Source organism: Castor canadensis, chromosome 13 (assembly GCF_047511655.1).
Source record: "Castor canadensis chromosome 13, mCasCan1.hap1v2, whole genome shotgun sequence".
NCBI lineage: Eukaryota > Metazoa > Chordata > Mammalia > Rodentia > Castoridae > Castor > Castor canadensis.
In genome coordinates this window covers 53,161,199-53,179,085 of record NC_133398.1, presented here as the reverse complement: position 1 = coordinate 53,179,085, position 17,887 = coordinate 53,161,199, and the positions used below count along the sequence as shown (strand labels likewise).

The 17,887-nt window shown below is 40.5% G+C and overlaps 1 protein-coding gene across 6 annotated transcripts in view; it reads left to right on the top strand.

Moving 5' to 3' along the window:
* Nucleotides 1-17,887, top strand: part of Adamtsl1 (ADAMTS like 1) — a 946,298-nt gene that overhangs the window by 841,023 nt on the left and 87,388 nt on the right. For all 6 annotated transcript variants that reach the window (XM_074051743.1, XM_074051742.1, XM_074051741.1 and 3 more), the window contains 2 exons: nucleotides 1,805-1,958; nucleotides 2,773-3,892. In XM_074051743.1, the coding sequence (XP_073907844.1) occupies nucleotides 1,805-1,958; nucleotides 2,773-3,892 (1,274 nt within the window). The remainder of the gene's footprint in view (nucleotides 1-1,804; nucleotides 1,959-2,772; nucleotides 3,893-17,887) is intronic.

Here is a 17,887-nt window from a genome sequence, read left to right as displayed (position 1 = left end):
GTGTTTCCCCATTGCCCTGAGGACAAATCCAAACCTGCTGTCTGAACATTAAAGATCTCCAACATCTGGCCCCAAGCTACCTCACAAGCTCCTGAACAGCCTCATCTTGGCCTCTCCGTTCAGTAAAACTGGTTTAGTTCTGCCCCAAGCCTGAGTTGGATGTCTATGTTGAATTCTTCTGCCTTTGTTCTGGGCATTTCCCCACCTCCCATGCTATACCTACCCACACTCCACCCATCTCCGGGACCTAGGTCAGGAACCCCCTACTGTACCGTAAGCATTCAATAACATTAGCATTAATCTTATAATATTTCACTTGTCTTCTAGTTTTATATTCTTGGTACCTTCCTTAGTTATTAAATTCTGCAAACAGCTTTATTGAAGTTTAATTTACATATTATAAATTCAATTTAGCTTAATGCTTTTAAGGTTTATCCAGGTTGTAGCACACATGAGAACATCGTTCCTTTTTCTGGCTGGATAATAGTCTGTTGTATAGCTACACCATACTTTGTTTATTCATTCACCAATTGATAGATACTGGTTGTTTCCCCTTTGGGGCTATTATAAATAAGGCTGCCACCAACATTCACATTCAAGTCTTTGTATGGATATGTATTCTCATTTCCTTTGTGTAGAGTAAAATTACTAGGAGCAATTATAAATTAGCTAAACTATTAATAGGATCTATTAAACTTATAAACTGTTCTCAGCAGAGGCAGAGGAGGGGTGGGTGGCACAGGGTTTGGGGAAAGGTGGCACAAATAATGTATATACATATAAGTAAACGCAAAAATGATACCTGTTGAAACTGTTCCAGGAATCGGGGAAGAGGGATGAAAGAGAGAAGCAGAAGAGGTGAATTCAAGTATGATATATTTGATGCATTATAAGAATTTTTTGCAAATACTCCAATATACCCCCACCCAGCACAATAATAATAAAAATAAATTAAGAAATACAATAAACTGTTCTCAGAAGCAGTATCATTTTATATACCCATCAGCAATGAATAAACATCCTAATTTTTCTCCATCCTCACCAGCCACCTATTATTGTCTGTCTTTTTTAATATGACCAGTCTACTGGACATGAAGTGATATCTCATTGTCATTTTGATTTATAGTTCCCTAGGATACCCTTTCCTTTTAACAATGCATTTTGATTTTTCTTCTTCATTTGAATGACAGCTACTTGAGGCTAGGAGCTGTCTTGCACCCCACCTCAAACACTTAGATTCATAACAATTATCTTATGGCAGGCATTACAATATTATTTATTTGTGAAGGGAAGAGACGGGGATTAGCATTAGTTGTTATTTGTGAATGGCATTAACATTTTATCTCATTTAGCACCAAGACTTGCAAAATAAGCATAAGAAGTAGAAACGAACAGAGAGTTTAAGTAACTTGCCAACTATTGAAATACTGAGCTGGGATTTGAACATAGGACCCTGTAGTTCTGTAACTCTAAAGCCAAAGCCATATAACTAAAAACAGATAAGATGCCTATAGGAAACCTTAGAATAAAACATCTTGCCTAGTGGCATGGCTCAAGTGGTAGAGCACCTGCCTAGTAAGTGCAAGGCCCTGATTGAATCCCCAGGACCACCAACAAAATATCTTAGAGTGAAATGCGGCTATAAGATATATGTGTATTCCTTGTTGTTATCATAACTAATGTTTCTTTTATACTGTCTGTTGCTTTTCCAAACATATTTTAGTAAGCTGGAGAGTCCATACAAAACAATGATTAGCCTCAAGTCCCCAAATTTTTATGCAATTGTCCTTTCTTTTCCCATCAGTGCTCCACGAGCTGCGGGGAGGGCACCCAGACTCGAAGTGCCATTTGCCGGAAGGTGCTGAAAACTGGGGTCTCCACAGTTGTCAATTCCACCTTGTGCCCACCCCTGCCTTTCTCTTCCTCCGTTAGGCCCTGCATGCTGGCAGCCTGTGCACGTGAGTATGTTAGTGTGCTGGGGATGGGCAGATGGAATCCCACATAACAGTAGCTACAGCCACCACGCAGTGGCCTTCTCTGAACCCAAGACCTGTGAGAGGCTGTGGGGCAGCAGAGCCCTGTGGAGGACTGCAGGCTGGAGAGCCCAGCTGGAGATGGAAAAGGAATCTTAACCACACATGGCCAGGCTGGATTCTCTTCTCCACTGGAAAAACAGTCTGCAGGCGGTAGAGCAAAGTTCACTTGCTGGCACACAGAGGTCTGGTAGCTGAAGGCAGCATATTACTAATGAGGTCTAATGTTATTCACTGGGGTTTTAAAGTACTCTAAACAGATTTGTTCTGCTTCATATTAATCCCCAGAGTGGTAACACCTCTGGGCTCCCCTCCCTGTGTACATGAGGACCCTGAGTGCCTTGCAGGACCCTAAAGGTAGATATTTAATAGAGGACATTTGTCTGATTTGTCTTTTAAGTGCTTCTAATGAAAGGAACTGCCTTTTCCTTGGGCTCTTGGCACCTAGATCTCAGCTTCTAGGGGCACAAAGACCCAGCAGGGTGAAAAGCATGTTACCACATTGCACCTCATTAGTGCTGTGGTTTTTGATGGTGGGGCAGCTTGATGGTCCACAGCTGGTAGTCTGCTCCTCTGGTTAACCATGAGGCAGGGCAAATAGACCCTGGCCAAATCAACTCTAAAGAACCTTGTCATGCCTTTGGTTCCTCTGTCCTTTCTTGTCACTGCATCTCAACTCTCATTTTTCCTTGCTCTCACCCTCTTTTTCTTCTTCTTTCTGGACTCCCTCTCGTCCCAGGGCCTGGCCGGCCATCCACAAAGCACAGTCCTTACATCGCAGCTGCAAGGAATATATACATCCAGACACGCAGGCAGAAGAAGTTGCATTTCGTCGTGGGAGGATTCGCTTACCTGCTTCCCAAGACAGCAGTGGTGCTCAGGTGTCCCACACGCAGGTTCCGCAAGCCCCTCATTACCTGGGAGAAGGATGGGCAGCACCTCATCAGCTCTGCTCACATTACTGTGGCCCCTTTTGGCTACCTAAAGATTCATCGCCTCAAGCCCTCAGATGCGGGCATCTACACCTGTTCTGCAGGACCCGCACGGGAGCAGTTTGTGATTAAGCTCATTGGAGGCAAACACAAGTTGGTGTACCGGCCTCTGAGCCTAAGTAGGGAAGAGGCCCTCCCGGTGAGGAAGGCCAGCCCAAAAGAGACCCTACAGACCCACAAACACCAGAATGGGATTTTCTTGAATGGCAGCAAGGCTGAGAAGCGGGGTCTCGCCGCTGACCTGGAGAGCCGCTATGATGACATTGTCTCCCGGCTGCTGGAGCAGGGTGGCTGGCCTGGAGAGCTCCTGGCCTCATGGGAGGTACAGGACTCCATGGAAAGGAACACGTCCTCAGAGGAGGACCCAAACACTGAGCAGGCTCTTCTGCATCTCCCCTTCACCATGGTGACTGAACAGAAGCGCCTAGATTACATCCTCAGGAACCTCTCCCAGCAGCCCGAGGAGCTAAGGGACTTCTACAGCAAGTACCTGGTGGCCCAGCTGGCCCAGGAGATCTTCCGTAGCCACCTAGAGCACCAGGACACACTCCTCAAGCCTTCTGAGCAGAGGTTCCCCCCTGTGGCCATCCCTCCTCATAAACATGTGTCCAGTTTCAGCAGCTCCCTGAGGACCACCTCTGGGGAAGCTGGGGGCAACTCTCGCAGGCCACACCGCAAGCCCACCATCTTACGGAAGATCTCAGCTGCACAGCAGCTCTCAGCCTCTGAGGTGGTCACCCACCTGGGGCAGACTGTGGCCTTGGCCAGCGGAACACTGAGTGTGCTGCTACACTGTGAGGCCACAGGAAACCCAAGGCCTACCATCAGCTGGGCCAGGAATGGAGAAGAGGTTCAGTTTGGTGACAGGTGAGCCTTGTAGATACCTGATCAAAGGAGGGATAAGAAGAGGGAAGAGGACTAAGGGGCCATATCTTGCCCAAACTTGGCTGTTCACACATCTTTCATAGAGTTTCCAAAGGTAGCTCCAGAACACAGGGCCTCAGGAATCACCTCCTGGGTTTTAGGCCCTCTCTCAGTGCTGACAGTGTTGGAGTAAAGAAAAAGTATTTAGTAACTCTCAATGATATGTTCCTATCTTTATAATGGGAGAGCAGCATTGCCTATCTACCCCACTACCAAAGGATCCCAAAGATGAATGAGGTACTCCCTGGATAACTTTGAACTTTTGGCAGAAAGCTACTGTTCCAGGCCAAAGCATTATTACTTTGAGAGACAAGCCATTGAAAAGCTTGGGCACCAGGACACTGTCTCCATGTGTATGGTCCCCCAGGGTCAGGGAGAATGCAGCTGGCACCTGCTGCTCCCAGTGGGTCAGTCTGTCCTCTGTCTGGACTGGACAAGGGTATTTGTTCCAGAAAGCATTGATTCCCAGTCAAATCTTTGATTAATTGTCCTAATATCTCCTGGTGTGTCTGTTCTGATGTGTCATTATTGGGATGACAGTACGTATTACTTACTGGTCTCCTTGGGCCATTGCCATTCATAATGTTAAAATCAATAATAGTAGGAGAAATAGTAATAATATTTTTAGCAGTACCTGTGTGCCAAGCACTGTATCCCTTTTAAACCTACAATGGCTCTAACAACAACAATGGCTCCTGGCATAATGGAGTAGTGATTATTTGCCAGGCAATCTCCAAGGTGTCTTCTACCTCCTTCACTCATTTACAGATGGCCACAGAAGGCCAAAACCCATATGCTGATGGGGGTGGTAAGAGTCTTGAGCACAGTAACTTCAAAATTTGCTGCACAAGTTCTGAGTGTTTCACATGTGAGAGGTTCAGTGACCCCATGAGTTTGAAAAGTGCTCCATTAAAGTTCAACAGATGTATTTTCTGTGCATTTTATGTCTATTTTTAATATAACACTTGATTTTCATATTATAAAAGGGCTATAAAATAATTCAGATGACATCCAAATCTATAAAGTAGAAAGTGCAAGTCTCCCTCATCCTTCAATCCCATTCCCCAAAGGTTACCACTCTTAATAATGTAGTATACATCCTTTCAGAATTCTTATATATTTAATTGTATTATATAAAAGCTTATATACACACATAGGATTTGGGGGTTTTAATGGAGTTTTAGTCATGTTCAGAAATTTTGACTCTTTATTGCATATGTCTAGGAGACGTGTTCATAAATACTATGTAGAGCTCTATATCACCTTTTTAACAGCTGATTACTGATCCTGAATGCATTTAACTAGCCCCTAACTGAAAATTATTTGGGGTTTTTCCAATTTTTTTTAGCTCTTTTATGCATTCCAATGTGTGTTGTGACTCTCCAAGTGGACAATGTAGTATGCAGTATTTTTGAAGTACTCCTTTGATCACTAAAAACTTTTGGCCCTGTAATCTCAGAAATACCAATAATTCTAAGGAAACACCACCTTATCCTTTTAATTTTTACCTTGACAGGTATTGAGAGTCTAACCTCAGTGAATTTAAGATGGAAAAGGTTGAGTGAAATCTTGCTAGAAAAAGTGACACAGCAGCCAGGTGCTAAGGATGCTAAAACAGCAGAGGTCTAGTCTTGGATCTTCACTTACCCAGGACATCGGTCCAAGACATGGTAGCATTAAGAGGAAAGGCACCCTGAGGGCTATGGACAAATAGCTTTTATCACCATCAAGACCTTTATTTTTTCTAGATCTAGCCTTAAAAATGCTTTGCAATGTAAATTAATTGCAAGGTTTCTAACCTTTGACATTATAGTTTTTCTATTTTACCTGCTAGCTAGTAACAAATATGGCTGGAGCTTAGTTTTCTATATAATTTTCCAAGTTCTGTCTGAGAAAGAGAATAAATGTGTCATTCAGAGCATGCAGGAGGCACAGAGCTGCAGTTGGGACTGCATCACTTTGGGCTGTTAGTGACCTCTTCTGTGTTCGGTATTGTTGCTTGTCATCGTCACTGTGTCTGGTAGCAGCTTAGAAATGCTCATCTATTTTCAAACAGAGAGGTGCTGAAATGCCCTGTGTTACAATTCAGTTAGGCAGTTTTCTGCTTAGTGCCCAAATCCACCTTTCTGGGAGTCTGCAAGATTCAGCTGCCTACTGGTCTGTAGGTCTTTACAATTTATTAACGTATGCTATAAATAGCCTGAACTAGCAAGAGCAGATCAAGGTAGAAAGAAAGTGGCTGAGAGTACTCTATCATTTCTTTGGCTTTTAAATATGCCAAGACCTGATTTGAAAGAAATTAGTTTTATGAAGGGATCACTTACAAATCAGATACCACTGAGTCTCATGTGCACAATTTACTGGTTGAAATGAATTCACATGATTCCTGAAAGCACATGTCAACTTCTCAGGCAGTAGTTTCAGGGTGTTCCTGAGTGTATTATGACAGTCTTATTCACATAATTCCCACTTTCTTCTTTTATTCCACAAATACTCTCATGGCAGACCCCATGTTAGATATTGAGGATTAGAAAAGAAACTGATGAAACTCAAAATCCAGTTTGGAAGCCAAAGGGTAAATGCAGTATTGAATGTTCCAAGAGAGAGGTATGTGTGATTATCCATGTACATCAACTCTCTGGGAGTATTGTGATGGATGAAACAGAAGCTCAAGTTTCCTTACAGTTGACTTGCATTTTAGAGTTCTTCTCAAATGTCACACATCATTGATAACTTCCCTGACCACCCCGTCAAAAATAGTACCCCCATCACTCTCTATTTTATTTACAGAATTTTATCATCTGTTTTATTACATATTATTTGTTGATTGCCTGTCCATGAGGGTAGAGACTTTTTTAACTACTTTATCCCCTCCAGTACTAAGAATAGTAACTGATACCAAGCAGATCCTAAATAATAATTAATTAATTAATGGGGCAAGACCATAAACACAGAAAAGTAAGCAAGAAAAAATACCAGATGCTGATAAGTGTTTGAGCCAAAAACTACAACAGGGGTATGATAAATAATGACTTGGTGACCACTATAAACTTGTACTCTAAGGACATTTCCTATAAGCACAGATCTGAACAATGACCAGTGTCTAGAATGTGCTATCAATTAGGGAGAGCCTTCTGGGCAAATGAAAGCTATGCAAAACCCTAAAGGGAAAATGAGTTTGGTGTGTTGAAGGATCCTAAAAGAATTTCATTTAGCTGGAGTGTGGGATAGAATGAGGTTTGAACCTAAACAGCTAAAGGAGTTTTGGGTTTGAGCTGAATAGTCTAAGGCCTCAGGGAAGTTTTGGGAAAATATTAGGCAAGAAAGTGCATGATCTAATTTCCACATTTACAGATTCATATGGGTTCTGTTGTGGTATAAGGACTGTAGAGGAGCATGGTTAAAAAGTCCATTGTGATAGTCCCTTGAATGCCATAAAGATTTGCTGGGCAATAGAATGCCAGACACTGAGATGTAAATAAAGTGAGATGAGGAGCTGGGGGTGTGGCTCAAGTGGCAGAGCACCTGCCTGGCAAACCCTAGGTTCTGAGTTCAAGCCTCAGTACCACCAAAATAAATAAATAAATAAATAAATAAAAATAAAGTGGGATGATAAATCAAGCAAAAACACTGACCTCCAGTCAGTGTTAACTCCAAAGTGCTAGTGTAGAGTAAAAATAGCTGAAGCCCCAGTTTGTATGAAAAATCCAACTGGCAGAATACTTTTCTTTAAACTTCTAGAGCAGGGCGGGGGGGGTTCCCAAATTCAATGTGCATGATAATTATTACCCAGAACCAGTTAGAATGCAAACCCAAACATTCTCTACTAGCCCAGAAACTCTTAAACAAGTGTGGTTGATGATTCTGAAGCCAGAGCTTCTGGGACTGTTATTGAGCACTTGTACTGAGAAAGAAAGTAGGGGAGAAGGTGAATCTCAGGGTGGAAATCCACACTTGCTTTTAGTTCTGTTACAAGACTTGGTGGTATAGACATATCTCCCTGCTAAAATGACACTTCAGAATTGTGGTTCACTTTCCAAGCACTCTCCTGCCTTCCGTCCCAAACTCCCACCAACCTACAAACTCACACATGGATTGTATTTCATTCCTGCGAGGCCTTGAATTTGAGAGACCTGACCATGAAAATTCAAGTGCCTGTGTGTAAAGGAGGCAGGCACAGTAGAAGTTAGACTCCAACCTACTGCAGTGTTTTGGGAAGGTTCTAGACTGGGTACAGGTTAAAATAACTGAGTGTGACCACCTGGTTCAGCCTGAGCACCAAAAGGCAAATCTGCACTTCTCCCCACAGCCATTGGGCAAGTTAGTAAATTCTTTTCAGAGGGCCTTGTACCACTTAATTTCAAACACAAGAGAATTTGCCCTCATATTCTCTGTTTTCGTGGCTGAATCCTTTTGGCTATTGTGGATCTGAAACTGGCTTCACCGTGTTGCCTCCCTTCAAAGTTCATCAGAAGAGAAGTGCACTAGCTTTACAGTATGAGCTAAGTACATTAACGGTATCTGAGTAGTGTGAAATATTAATATCAGAATATTACTGTGATTTTATAGTCCTGAAGTAACCAGCTTATATCACAAAAATATTTTGCATGTAAAATGCCACTTTTTATATATTTACTCCCACAAGGTCATTAACTATGAATTTTTAAAGGTCTACTTAATATTTCTACCAATCTATTGTAGAACTGGCTTCTACTTGCTCATCTCACATTCTAAGCATACAATAAGCCCTTCCCTCCACCCACCCACAAAAGTTATTTGTTTGCTCAGAAAGAAGAAAATTATCTCTCTCAAAATATCCTTTACCTAATTTGACCTCTTGGCAGCATTCTACACAAGCAACTACCTCTTCTTAAACACACTTTTTGGCCAATCAAATAAATCATTTAAATCAATATATTTAAAATTAAACTCCTCCAGAATCCCTACCTTAGTAAAGACTGCTCCCATCCACCCAGCTTCTCAAACCAGAGTACTTTTCCTTTCCTTTTTAGTCTCTAAATCTAGTCTGTACTTTCTCAGGTGGTTCTTCAATCCCTCTGCTTCTCCCTCATCTTACCACCTCTGCTGCGGTTTGGGTTTGCCTTTGTCCGTTCTAGAGCATCGCAACAGCTTTTAACTCTGTAGTTACCTTCTTTAGAGCAGGGGATGGCAAATTATAGCTGGTGTTAAAGGGCTATTAGGAGTGGCTTTTAAAGGATTATTAAAAGAGTTAGTGAATTGAGCACAAACCTGTTAATCTGTTCAAGGTCTTACACTTAATAAGTGGTAAAGCTGGGATTGAACCCAGGTTATATAAAGAGTTAATTTAAAAAATTTTTTTATATTTTTTAACATATGCACATGGTTATTTATTGAGCATGATTTGTATAAACAAGTATAGGATCAATTCACAAAATAGTTTTTACCTTTTAAAAGGAATTATTTGAAGCAAAAAAAAAAAATAGAATATATATCAAGGACAATAGGTGACCTCAGAGTCTGAGTGTTTACTCTCTGTCCTTTGACGTTCCATGCTCTAAACCATTCTCCATGCCACCCCAGAGTATTTTTCTAGCAAACCTGAGTGTGCTGATCCTAAGCCTAAAACTCTTCTATTGTTTGTCATTAAAAGCTCCAAATGCCTTTGCATGATATACAGCACCTTTTATCTTCTGCTCTTTGCCTATCCCTCTTGCTTCATTTCTTACCATCTCCCTCTTCATGGCACTGAACTCTGCCCTTTAGCAGTACTCAGTTTCTTGCCTTTTATGAATTTTCCTGAGACCTTCCAACCACTGTGTCTCACTAATTCCTGCCCTTCCCCAGGGGAAGCCTACCCCTAAGGGCCACCAGCTGTCCCCCATGATCCATTTGTATCCAGTCTTTATTTTTAGCACTTACCACTGTTTTTTAGAATTAGCTAATTCAGTTTTTTCAATTATGTCTTTTGGATTGTGTTAATTTTCTCCAAGGGCAAATGTTTAAGAAAGTGTCTTATCTTATTTTCTCTAGATTTCTAAGAATATAGTAGACATGAAAGATGAAAAACTGATGAAAGAGTGAGCAAAGGAATGAATTGATGGCAGGTTTCTAATTGCTGGGAGACTGTGACCTGCGTGGCTTTGCTGATTTCCAGTATGTAGCAGGGTTCCAGAGTGACACCCACTCCTAACTAAACATTTTCGTCTTGCCCATGTGTTGTCACCTAGAGAAGTTTTAGGAAACTCCAAGATTCTGTGGCACAAAACTGTGCAGCTTGAAAAGCACTCTTGTAGAGTGGATAAGGACAGAGTCAATGTCTTTGGCGTCCTCTCTCCCGCCACATGTGGAGCTGTGGAGAAATCACCATGGTCTCATTATAGCTAATAGAACACTTACACTGAAGTTCAGGTATTCATTTACCCTTATCACAACTATCCCAATTTTACAGAGGTTGAAATTGAAACACCGAGATGCTGGTTTAATTTACTCAAAACCTCACACTTAATGAGTAATGGAACTGGAGTTTGAACTCAAGACAGTCTGAATATTTCTCTTTACTGATGTTTTGTTCATTAAATACATGAAATTGCCTTTCTTTTTTTTCCAGTACTTAGGTTCAAACTCAGAACCTTGTGCTTGCTAGGCAGGTGGTCTACCACTTGAGCCTTGCCTTCAGCCCTTTGCCATTGTTTTATAAGGAAGCCACTGGAGTCAAATAAACCTAACATAAATTAGTATTCAGTGTTCTAGCCAGTTAGCTTCCAATTTATTTTCATTTTTGCACATCTGTTTTGGAGAAAGCCTTTTTTCTATTGGTAGTTTTACCTTTGCAAATACATAAGCAGTTACAAATGTGTACCATGTTAGGCACTCAGTAAACATTGCAATTGTTAACATCTGTGTGTCTCTGTGTATGTTTACAGTATTGATGGCCTATGTGTAAGAGTATTAAGACCAAGACCATAAGCAAGATGAAGCTAAGTTATTCATTGCTTTCCAGTTACTCTGGGTAAACACCGAAATCTCCATCACATTTCGAGTTGAGATTTAGGCAGAAGCATTCTGTAATTTGCATGTGGATAGGGAATAATGCTTACCTACATCTCTAGCTGAAGAATCTGGTCGATACCTCTTCCCTTCATCTCATACCAAGAGGCCTATATCCTATGGACAAATATGTGTTCAATATTCCTAAACCCGATCCACCTGTAGAAATAATACCTGTAAGGTCCATGCTGACTTTCTTATAAAAAAGAAGAGCCAGATTCTCCAAAATTGGCACCATAGATTCAGTTACCAAATTGGGATGAAGACTGATTTGTTTTTCCTTCCAAGAAAGATCTAAATATTGCTGATAGCACCAAACTGACAAGGAAGTCCTTATTGACTAATACTGTTGAGCTGAGAGTGAGTCAGAAGTCACATTCTACCTATAGCCCAGCTGATACATATCTTAAAGCATTTGAACAACACCTTCCTCAAGGTTATGGGAGTTTGCCAAAGGAATGCAGGTGAACATGAAGACTAATTTGCAACTAAATATTTTAAGGAAAAAATTTCTTCTTAGGGGTGGGAAGCAGCTCATAGGTGATATTCCACCTACACACAATTTTAGGGAAAGGGCTAATGCCAGAGACTTTCTGTCTTTTAATCCCTAAGCCTATTCCTGTTCTCCTTGTCTTCTGAGTCTGAGTGTGTCCACCTTATTCTCTCTATGCCATCATCCCAAGGAGCAACCTGACCATGCATCAGCTAATACAGAGGAAAGTCCATGGCAGTAGAGACAGTAAAGGAGAATCAGAGCAACTTTGTCACAAATCCAACTTCTACCACTTAATATTACAAGTCTGCTTTAACCTCTCTGAGCCTTGGTTTTCTTAGTAGTTAAATTGAAATGATACTAGCAAAACCAGACACTAAGTTTTTTCTGCCCTTCAGAATAGCAAGTTAGTCAGCTTTCCATCACTGTGACAAAATACCTGAGATAATCAACTTAAAAAGAGGAAAGGTTTATTTTGACACACAGTGTTAGAGGTTTGAGTAATAGTCACATGACCCCATTCTTTGGACCTGGGGTGGCACATGGCAGAGGAGGCTATTCTCCTCACAGCAGTCAGGAAGCAATGAAAGGAAGGAAATGGGATCCCAATATCCCCGTTGAGAGTACACCCTCCAGTGACCTAACATCCACCCATTGGGCCCCCACCTCTTAGAGGTTCCATCACTTCTGAAGAGTACACCAACCAGGCTGTCAACCAAGCCTTCAACACATGGGTCATTGGGGACATTTACCTAAACCATAGCAGTGGAGAGTAAAAATAATGTCTGTAAAGTACCCAACACACAATGGAAACTCATATCCATTGGATAGTCCTGACAAATGCGTATCCATCCTCATTATCATTTGAATCTGGAGATATTGTCTCACACCATCTTCCTGGACATCACAGAGCAAGAAGTTTTGCTCTTCTTGTGAAAACTATCTAGGCAGTAGTTTAAAAAGTTGGAATAGAAAGGTATCTAGGAAAACAGTGATGGAGAATTATCGGCCCAAATCCAGGAATTGGAGGAGGATGCTCACATCCTACTGACATTCTTTGCTACCATTTCTGATCTGGTAGGAAAGAGAAATCTATAGGTTTTAAATGTTTATGCTTTCCAAAAAGCCTTGGACAATGTTTCAAAGTAGTGTTGAATAGGAGATGAATTAAGGGGTATTTGGAAAGCTTTAATTTAAGTAACACAGAGTAGCCACAGACGGAAACTTCTCAGAATGGAAGAGAGAATCAGATGGGAAATTAATTCCTCCAGGGTCAATTTCAGCCATCATTGTGAATAATGTATATGAAAAGTCATAAGCCTACAAAATGCAGTTCCCAAGTTTTCAGGTAATATAAAAACTGGAGGCAGGGAAGATAGAAAAATAAACCAGCTTCAATTTGGTTTGGCTTATTTCCGTTACTGAACTAAAGGAAATGAAGATGACAAACATTTCTCCTGGTTGAAAAGTGTAAGAGCAGCAAGCCAGAGAAATAGGAAGCATCCCAATAGATACTTATGCTTCAGCCAAAGAGAATGATCGGGAGTCAATGCCAAGGTCCCAGAAATGATCACTGTGACTCGGGCAGGTAGAGTATCACAGGATACCAGACAGTGACAGCCAGATAGCACAAGTAAGTTAGTCCGTACTATCTGTTCCCTCAAAGGCTGAAGGGAGGAGGGGAGCTCCAAAGATCCCACATACAATTAGTCATTGTTCCTACAAAGGTGGTCTTAGCAAATGGCAGAGTTCTTTAAAAAAAAATTCACTTTTGCATTTTACATTTATGAGGAAATCATTGAGACAAACCAGAAGTGATAATTCTTTTATGTTGAGGTCAGAGGTCAAGAAACCTTTCTTGTACAGGGCAAAATAGGAAACATATTTGGTATGCAGACTGTCTCTCCTATTCAATTCTACCTTCATAGCATGAGAGCAGCTATAGACCATACTTAAACTGGTATGGCAGCATCCCAGTAAAGCTACATTTACCAGAGCAGGTGATGGCTAGATTTTGAAGACCCCTCATCCTGGGTGAATAAGAAACAAGTCAGAGTCATTTCATACAGAGGTTTGTAGTTTGAAATGAATTACCCAGCAAACAGATAAACTACATAGATTAGCAAATTCAAGACATCCTGTATTTTTAAAGAAACAGAAGCTAAAAATTTTGGCAAAAAAAAGTATGAAGACAAGTTTAAGAATGTGTAATCAGGTGGCCTTTCCCATTCCAAAAATAACTCCTATACTTCCGTCTGAGCAATCAGGAAGCTTTTGGCATTCAATAACTTTTAGCTGGCAATTACATTAAAAACAACAAAGATTTTTTTAAAAGTCACCCTAGCCAAGTTGATGATATGAAATTCTTTATGAACCTCAAATCAGTTCCCCAAAATATCTGTACAAAATAAAATTCCCTTACAAGCCTCTGGGCTACCATAATTTTGGGTTTCAGAAAAAAAATCTTGCTTGTAGAAGTCTTCTCGTAACATTGCTTCTACCTCCTGTTTCAAACTATTTAAAATCCAGAATTCAGTGATTGTCTGTTTCCTTGAGTAACTACAAACCTTGGCACAAATTACTCCCCACAGAAAATGAGACCAAACCACAGGGCTTCCTATTGGGCCCTAGTGGAGTCTGGGATGTGATCAGTTTAAGAAAAGGTCAAAGGTCATTCCCCCTTCTTGATTCTGGCATGCTAGCTAAGCAAATTACTTCTCTGAGTTTTTGTCTCTTCTCTAAAATGGGGAAAGAATGTCAATCTAGTAACTTGGTAGTGAGAATAAAATGATGTACAGCATGCATACTTGTCTAACAAATATTGACTCCCCACTCCTCCTGTGTGGTATATTTTATCATAATGTAAGGAATCCCTAAGCAGGAAAAGACATCTTCATTTCAGAATAAGGAAAAGGCCTTGCTGTCTGTTCCTATAAATAGGAGTTTTAGGCTAACATGTCTTGCTCAGGCTGATTTTGCTTTGCTTATTTGTTCCTGAGTTCAGTTTTCCAACTCTCCTTTTTTGTTCTTTTTTATATATTTTTCTGAAATTTCAGAATTCTGGCTATTTTAGTGTCTAAAATTTCATTTTTGGGTTGTAGTGCTAGAACAGTTATGGAATACCTAGTTGTCCTGATTCAGAGAAGGCAGTTGCCAACCCAGTGTGTTCTGTGCCTTTGTTTTCCCATCTTCTTTTCTACTTCCTGATCTCTCATACAGAAAAATCTCTTGTTCCCTCCCTCTATCCTTAGTTTGTGTTATGTCTTGAAGTTCCTACAGCTCTCAGTCATTTACCCATGTCAAAACAGCTCTTCACAACATCTGAAGAAGGAACTATAAAAGAAGTAAGAGTCCCTACCCTTGATACAATCATTTATAACCTACCCAAGGAAATGAGACCCTGTGGATTATAGAGAACTTTATAGAATGGCTTAGAATTTAACTAGGAGATCAGGAAAGAGAGGGATTCTTATAGACTATGGTAGCACAAAGAAACAGAACTTGAACGAATTCTTAGGGATGGAGAAGAATTTGGAAAGGTAGAGAGGAAGTGGAACAGCCTTCTTCCACCCTGAGCTAATGACAAGAAGAATCAAAGAGGCCATCTTGACTAGAGTGACAAGTTTGTTTTAGGATATAGGACATTAAAATTTGAAAATGGAGCTACTGCTCTAAAAAGAAAGAATACACCTATGATTCTCAGCTTCGAGTCCTGTGTTAGGACTAAAATTGGTTTAAGAACATTTACTAGTGCAAGAGGTCTAAGAGTATTGTCATAGCCTATGAGAGATAGGCATTTCTCTCTCTCTCCCTCTCTCTCATTCTGTGGTTTGAACTCAGAACCTTAGATTTGCTAGGCAGACACACTACTACTTTAGTTATAACCCTAGCCTGAGACACACGTTTCTGATGGGAAATTCCAAAAAGACTACTTAGGTTACTACTACCTAAACCATTATAAAGAAAAACAAACAAAACCCTCACTAATTTATTAAATATGTTATATCTAAACAGATGCCTATTTACTTGGAAAGCAGAAAGAATGAGCCCGAATATCCCTGTATACCCTTTTATTTTACCTTCATAAGAACTCCCGGGTCACTATAATCCTGTTTACAGAAGGAACTTAGAGATTCACATAGTTAAATAACTTGCCCAAGACTACATAACCCCAGACTGGAATTCAAGTCCCTTGATTCCAATTTGGGATTCGACATTGCAGTTTCTCATGGTTGGTCATGGAAGTCAGTCTGAGAAGAGGGCTTGCCCAAGACATCATGGTCACAGTTGAGCCAAGGATCAGGAAAACATCATGATGTCACCCCACTCACAGAATTGTTGGAGACTTTCCTTTTTATATCAGAGCTGCCTTCTTTTCAAGTAAGAGCATTGCTCACTGCACAGTGCCAATGCAGAGACGATGGCTTAACCTCAAAGATATTGTACTCATTAGGACTGACCCATGCACAGTTTCGCCATATCTTCCTCATATGCATGACAAGGAATTTTTACTTACATAGCTAAAATGACTTTTGTATTCTCTCAAGTGGTTCCTACTTAATTTGTAGAATGTTTAAAAGTCATGTGGTCACAAAGAAGTTTTAAGGTCCCCAAAAAGCAAAATTGCTCCTTTACTTTCAGGCTAAAAATGTACTCAAAGAAATTAAGCAATAGGTTTTAGTCCAGAAAACCAAAAAAGGAAGTGAGGTGTAGGTGTGGGGGAAAGCAGGGGGTATTAACATACCTAATGTGGCCCCAGTACCATTTGCTGTGTAGGCCGTAATTATGCCTATTCTGTGTCCCCTCAATTTCTGATTTCTTAAATTCCAAAATAACCCCAGAGAAATCTTTCTGGTTTTACTTGGAAAGCAGCGCTATGGTTCTGTGCCTACGCACTCTAAAACAGGCCTGTCAAATCTGAAACCTAAATACAAGCTGACAGAAATCAGCTACTAACAAATTAAGTTAAATTAATAGAGTAGATGCCTGAAATGCAATGCAAATATCTTCCTCAAGAATCTTTCTCTCTAGTTGCCTGTCTAGATGGAGAGACTGCAGCAAACCTCAGTCTCCACAACAACCCCTTTCCCTTTCCATTGCCTTGTCGTGCTTCCTAGAGTGCCCTATATGGGAACCCTCTCCAGAACTCTTGCCCCCCCACCAAGTGACAGCCTCCCAATCCCCATCTACCAATTTTGTGGGCAGATTGTAGCAACAATGGAAGTCAAATCCTCTCCTACCTCTAAAAGAATTTATGCCTTAGTAGACTAACTGATAAGAAAAGAGGTAGAATATTCAGATGGGCCAAATGTACCTAAGATACTTATAGATGGCTTTCTGACTTCAAGAAGAAAACATGAATAAAAATGGAATCTTTTGGTGGTGCCAAAAATATCCTAAGAGTGGGAAAAAATGCAAGAAAGCCTGTTTCAAGTCCTAACTCTACTTCCAAATAGCTGCGTACCTTTGAGCCAAAGAACTTAGTTTTATGACTGTAAATAATTTATAAATGTATGCAATAAGTGACCAATTCAGGACCATCGAGGGTTTTTCTTAAGATAATATTTAAGGCAATCATGAAGGCATGATATTTTTGCATACACCGTTTACAGGATAAAATCACAAATAAATGTTAAATCTCACTACGTCTACTTTCCCTTGCCATTTTCACCACTGCTATCCTGCTTTAAGTCATGAGGGTTTTGTTCCCAGTGTGATGGATCATCTCCCTTTGCTTTACCACATCTATATGATTTTTTTTTCCAGGCTACAGAGTTGGACAGAAAACCTTATGTCTTACTCTGCAGCGCCAGTTCCAGAGGAACTGATACAGATATAAAAGCTAACCGCACCTATAAAAAAGTGGTTCAGGCCAAAAATGGGAAAGAGGTTTATAACCTCTGCATGAGGTCAGGCAGGTATAGTAGTTCTGTGGAAAAGCTCTAATAAACTAGGGGAGATTGGTCAATATCACATACCCCTCCCACTTCCTGAAAATCTCCTCACCCCCCACACACATTCAACCCACCATCCAGGGTTTCCAGGACTGCTAACAAGAGACATTGGGCAACTGCCTCTGCTGAATAGGAAAGCATACTTCACTGGGTTTTAGAAGTTGAAAAACTGAAACATAGAAGTGAAGAGATTTGCCAAAGACCCTTACTTAAATCATAGGATGACCAAAATAAATTTCTAAAGAACTGTCTTCTGGCCTCATTGTCCAAGTGTTTAAGAACCCCTTTTTTAGAGAAAAAAAAAAGATGTTCCCAGTTGTAGGGAGACAACTGTCCTTTTGGATTTCGAGATTTAACAAATTCTAATCCCTGCTTTCTCAGAGTGATGAAATTAAACAGTGATCTATTAAGTTCAACAATCCTGAGAAGCTAAATTTGTTAAAATTTGATGATGTTTGCTTT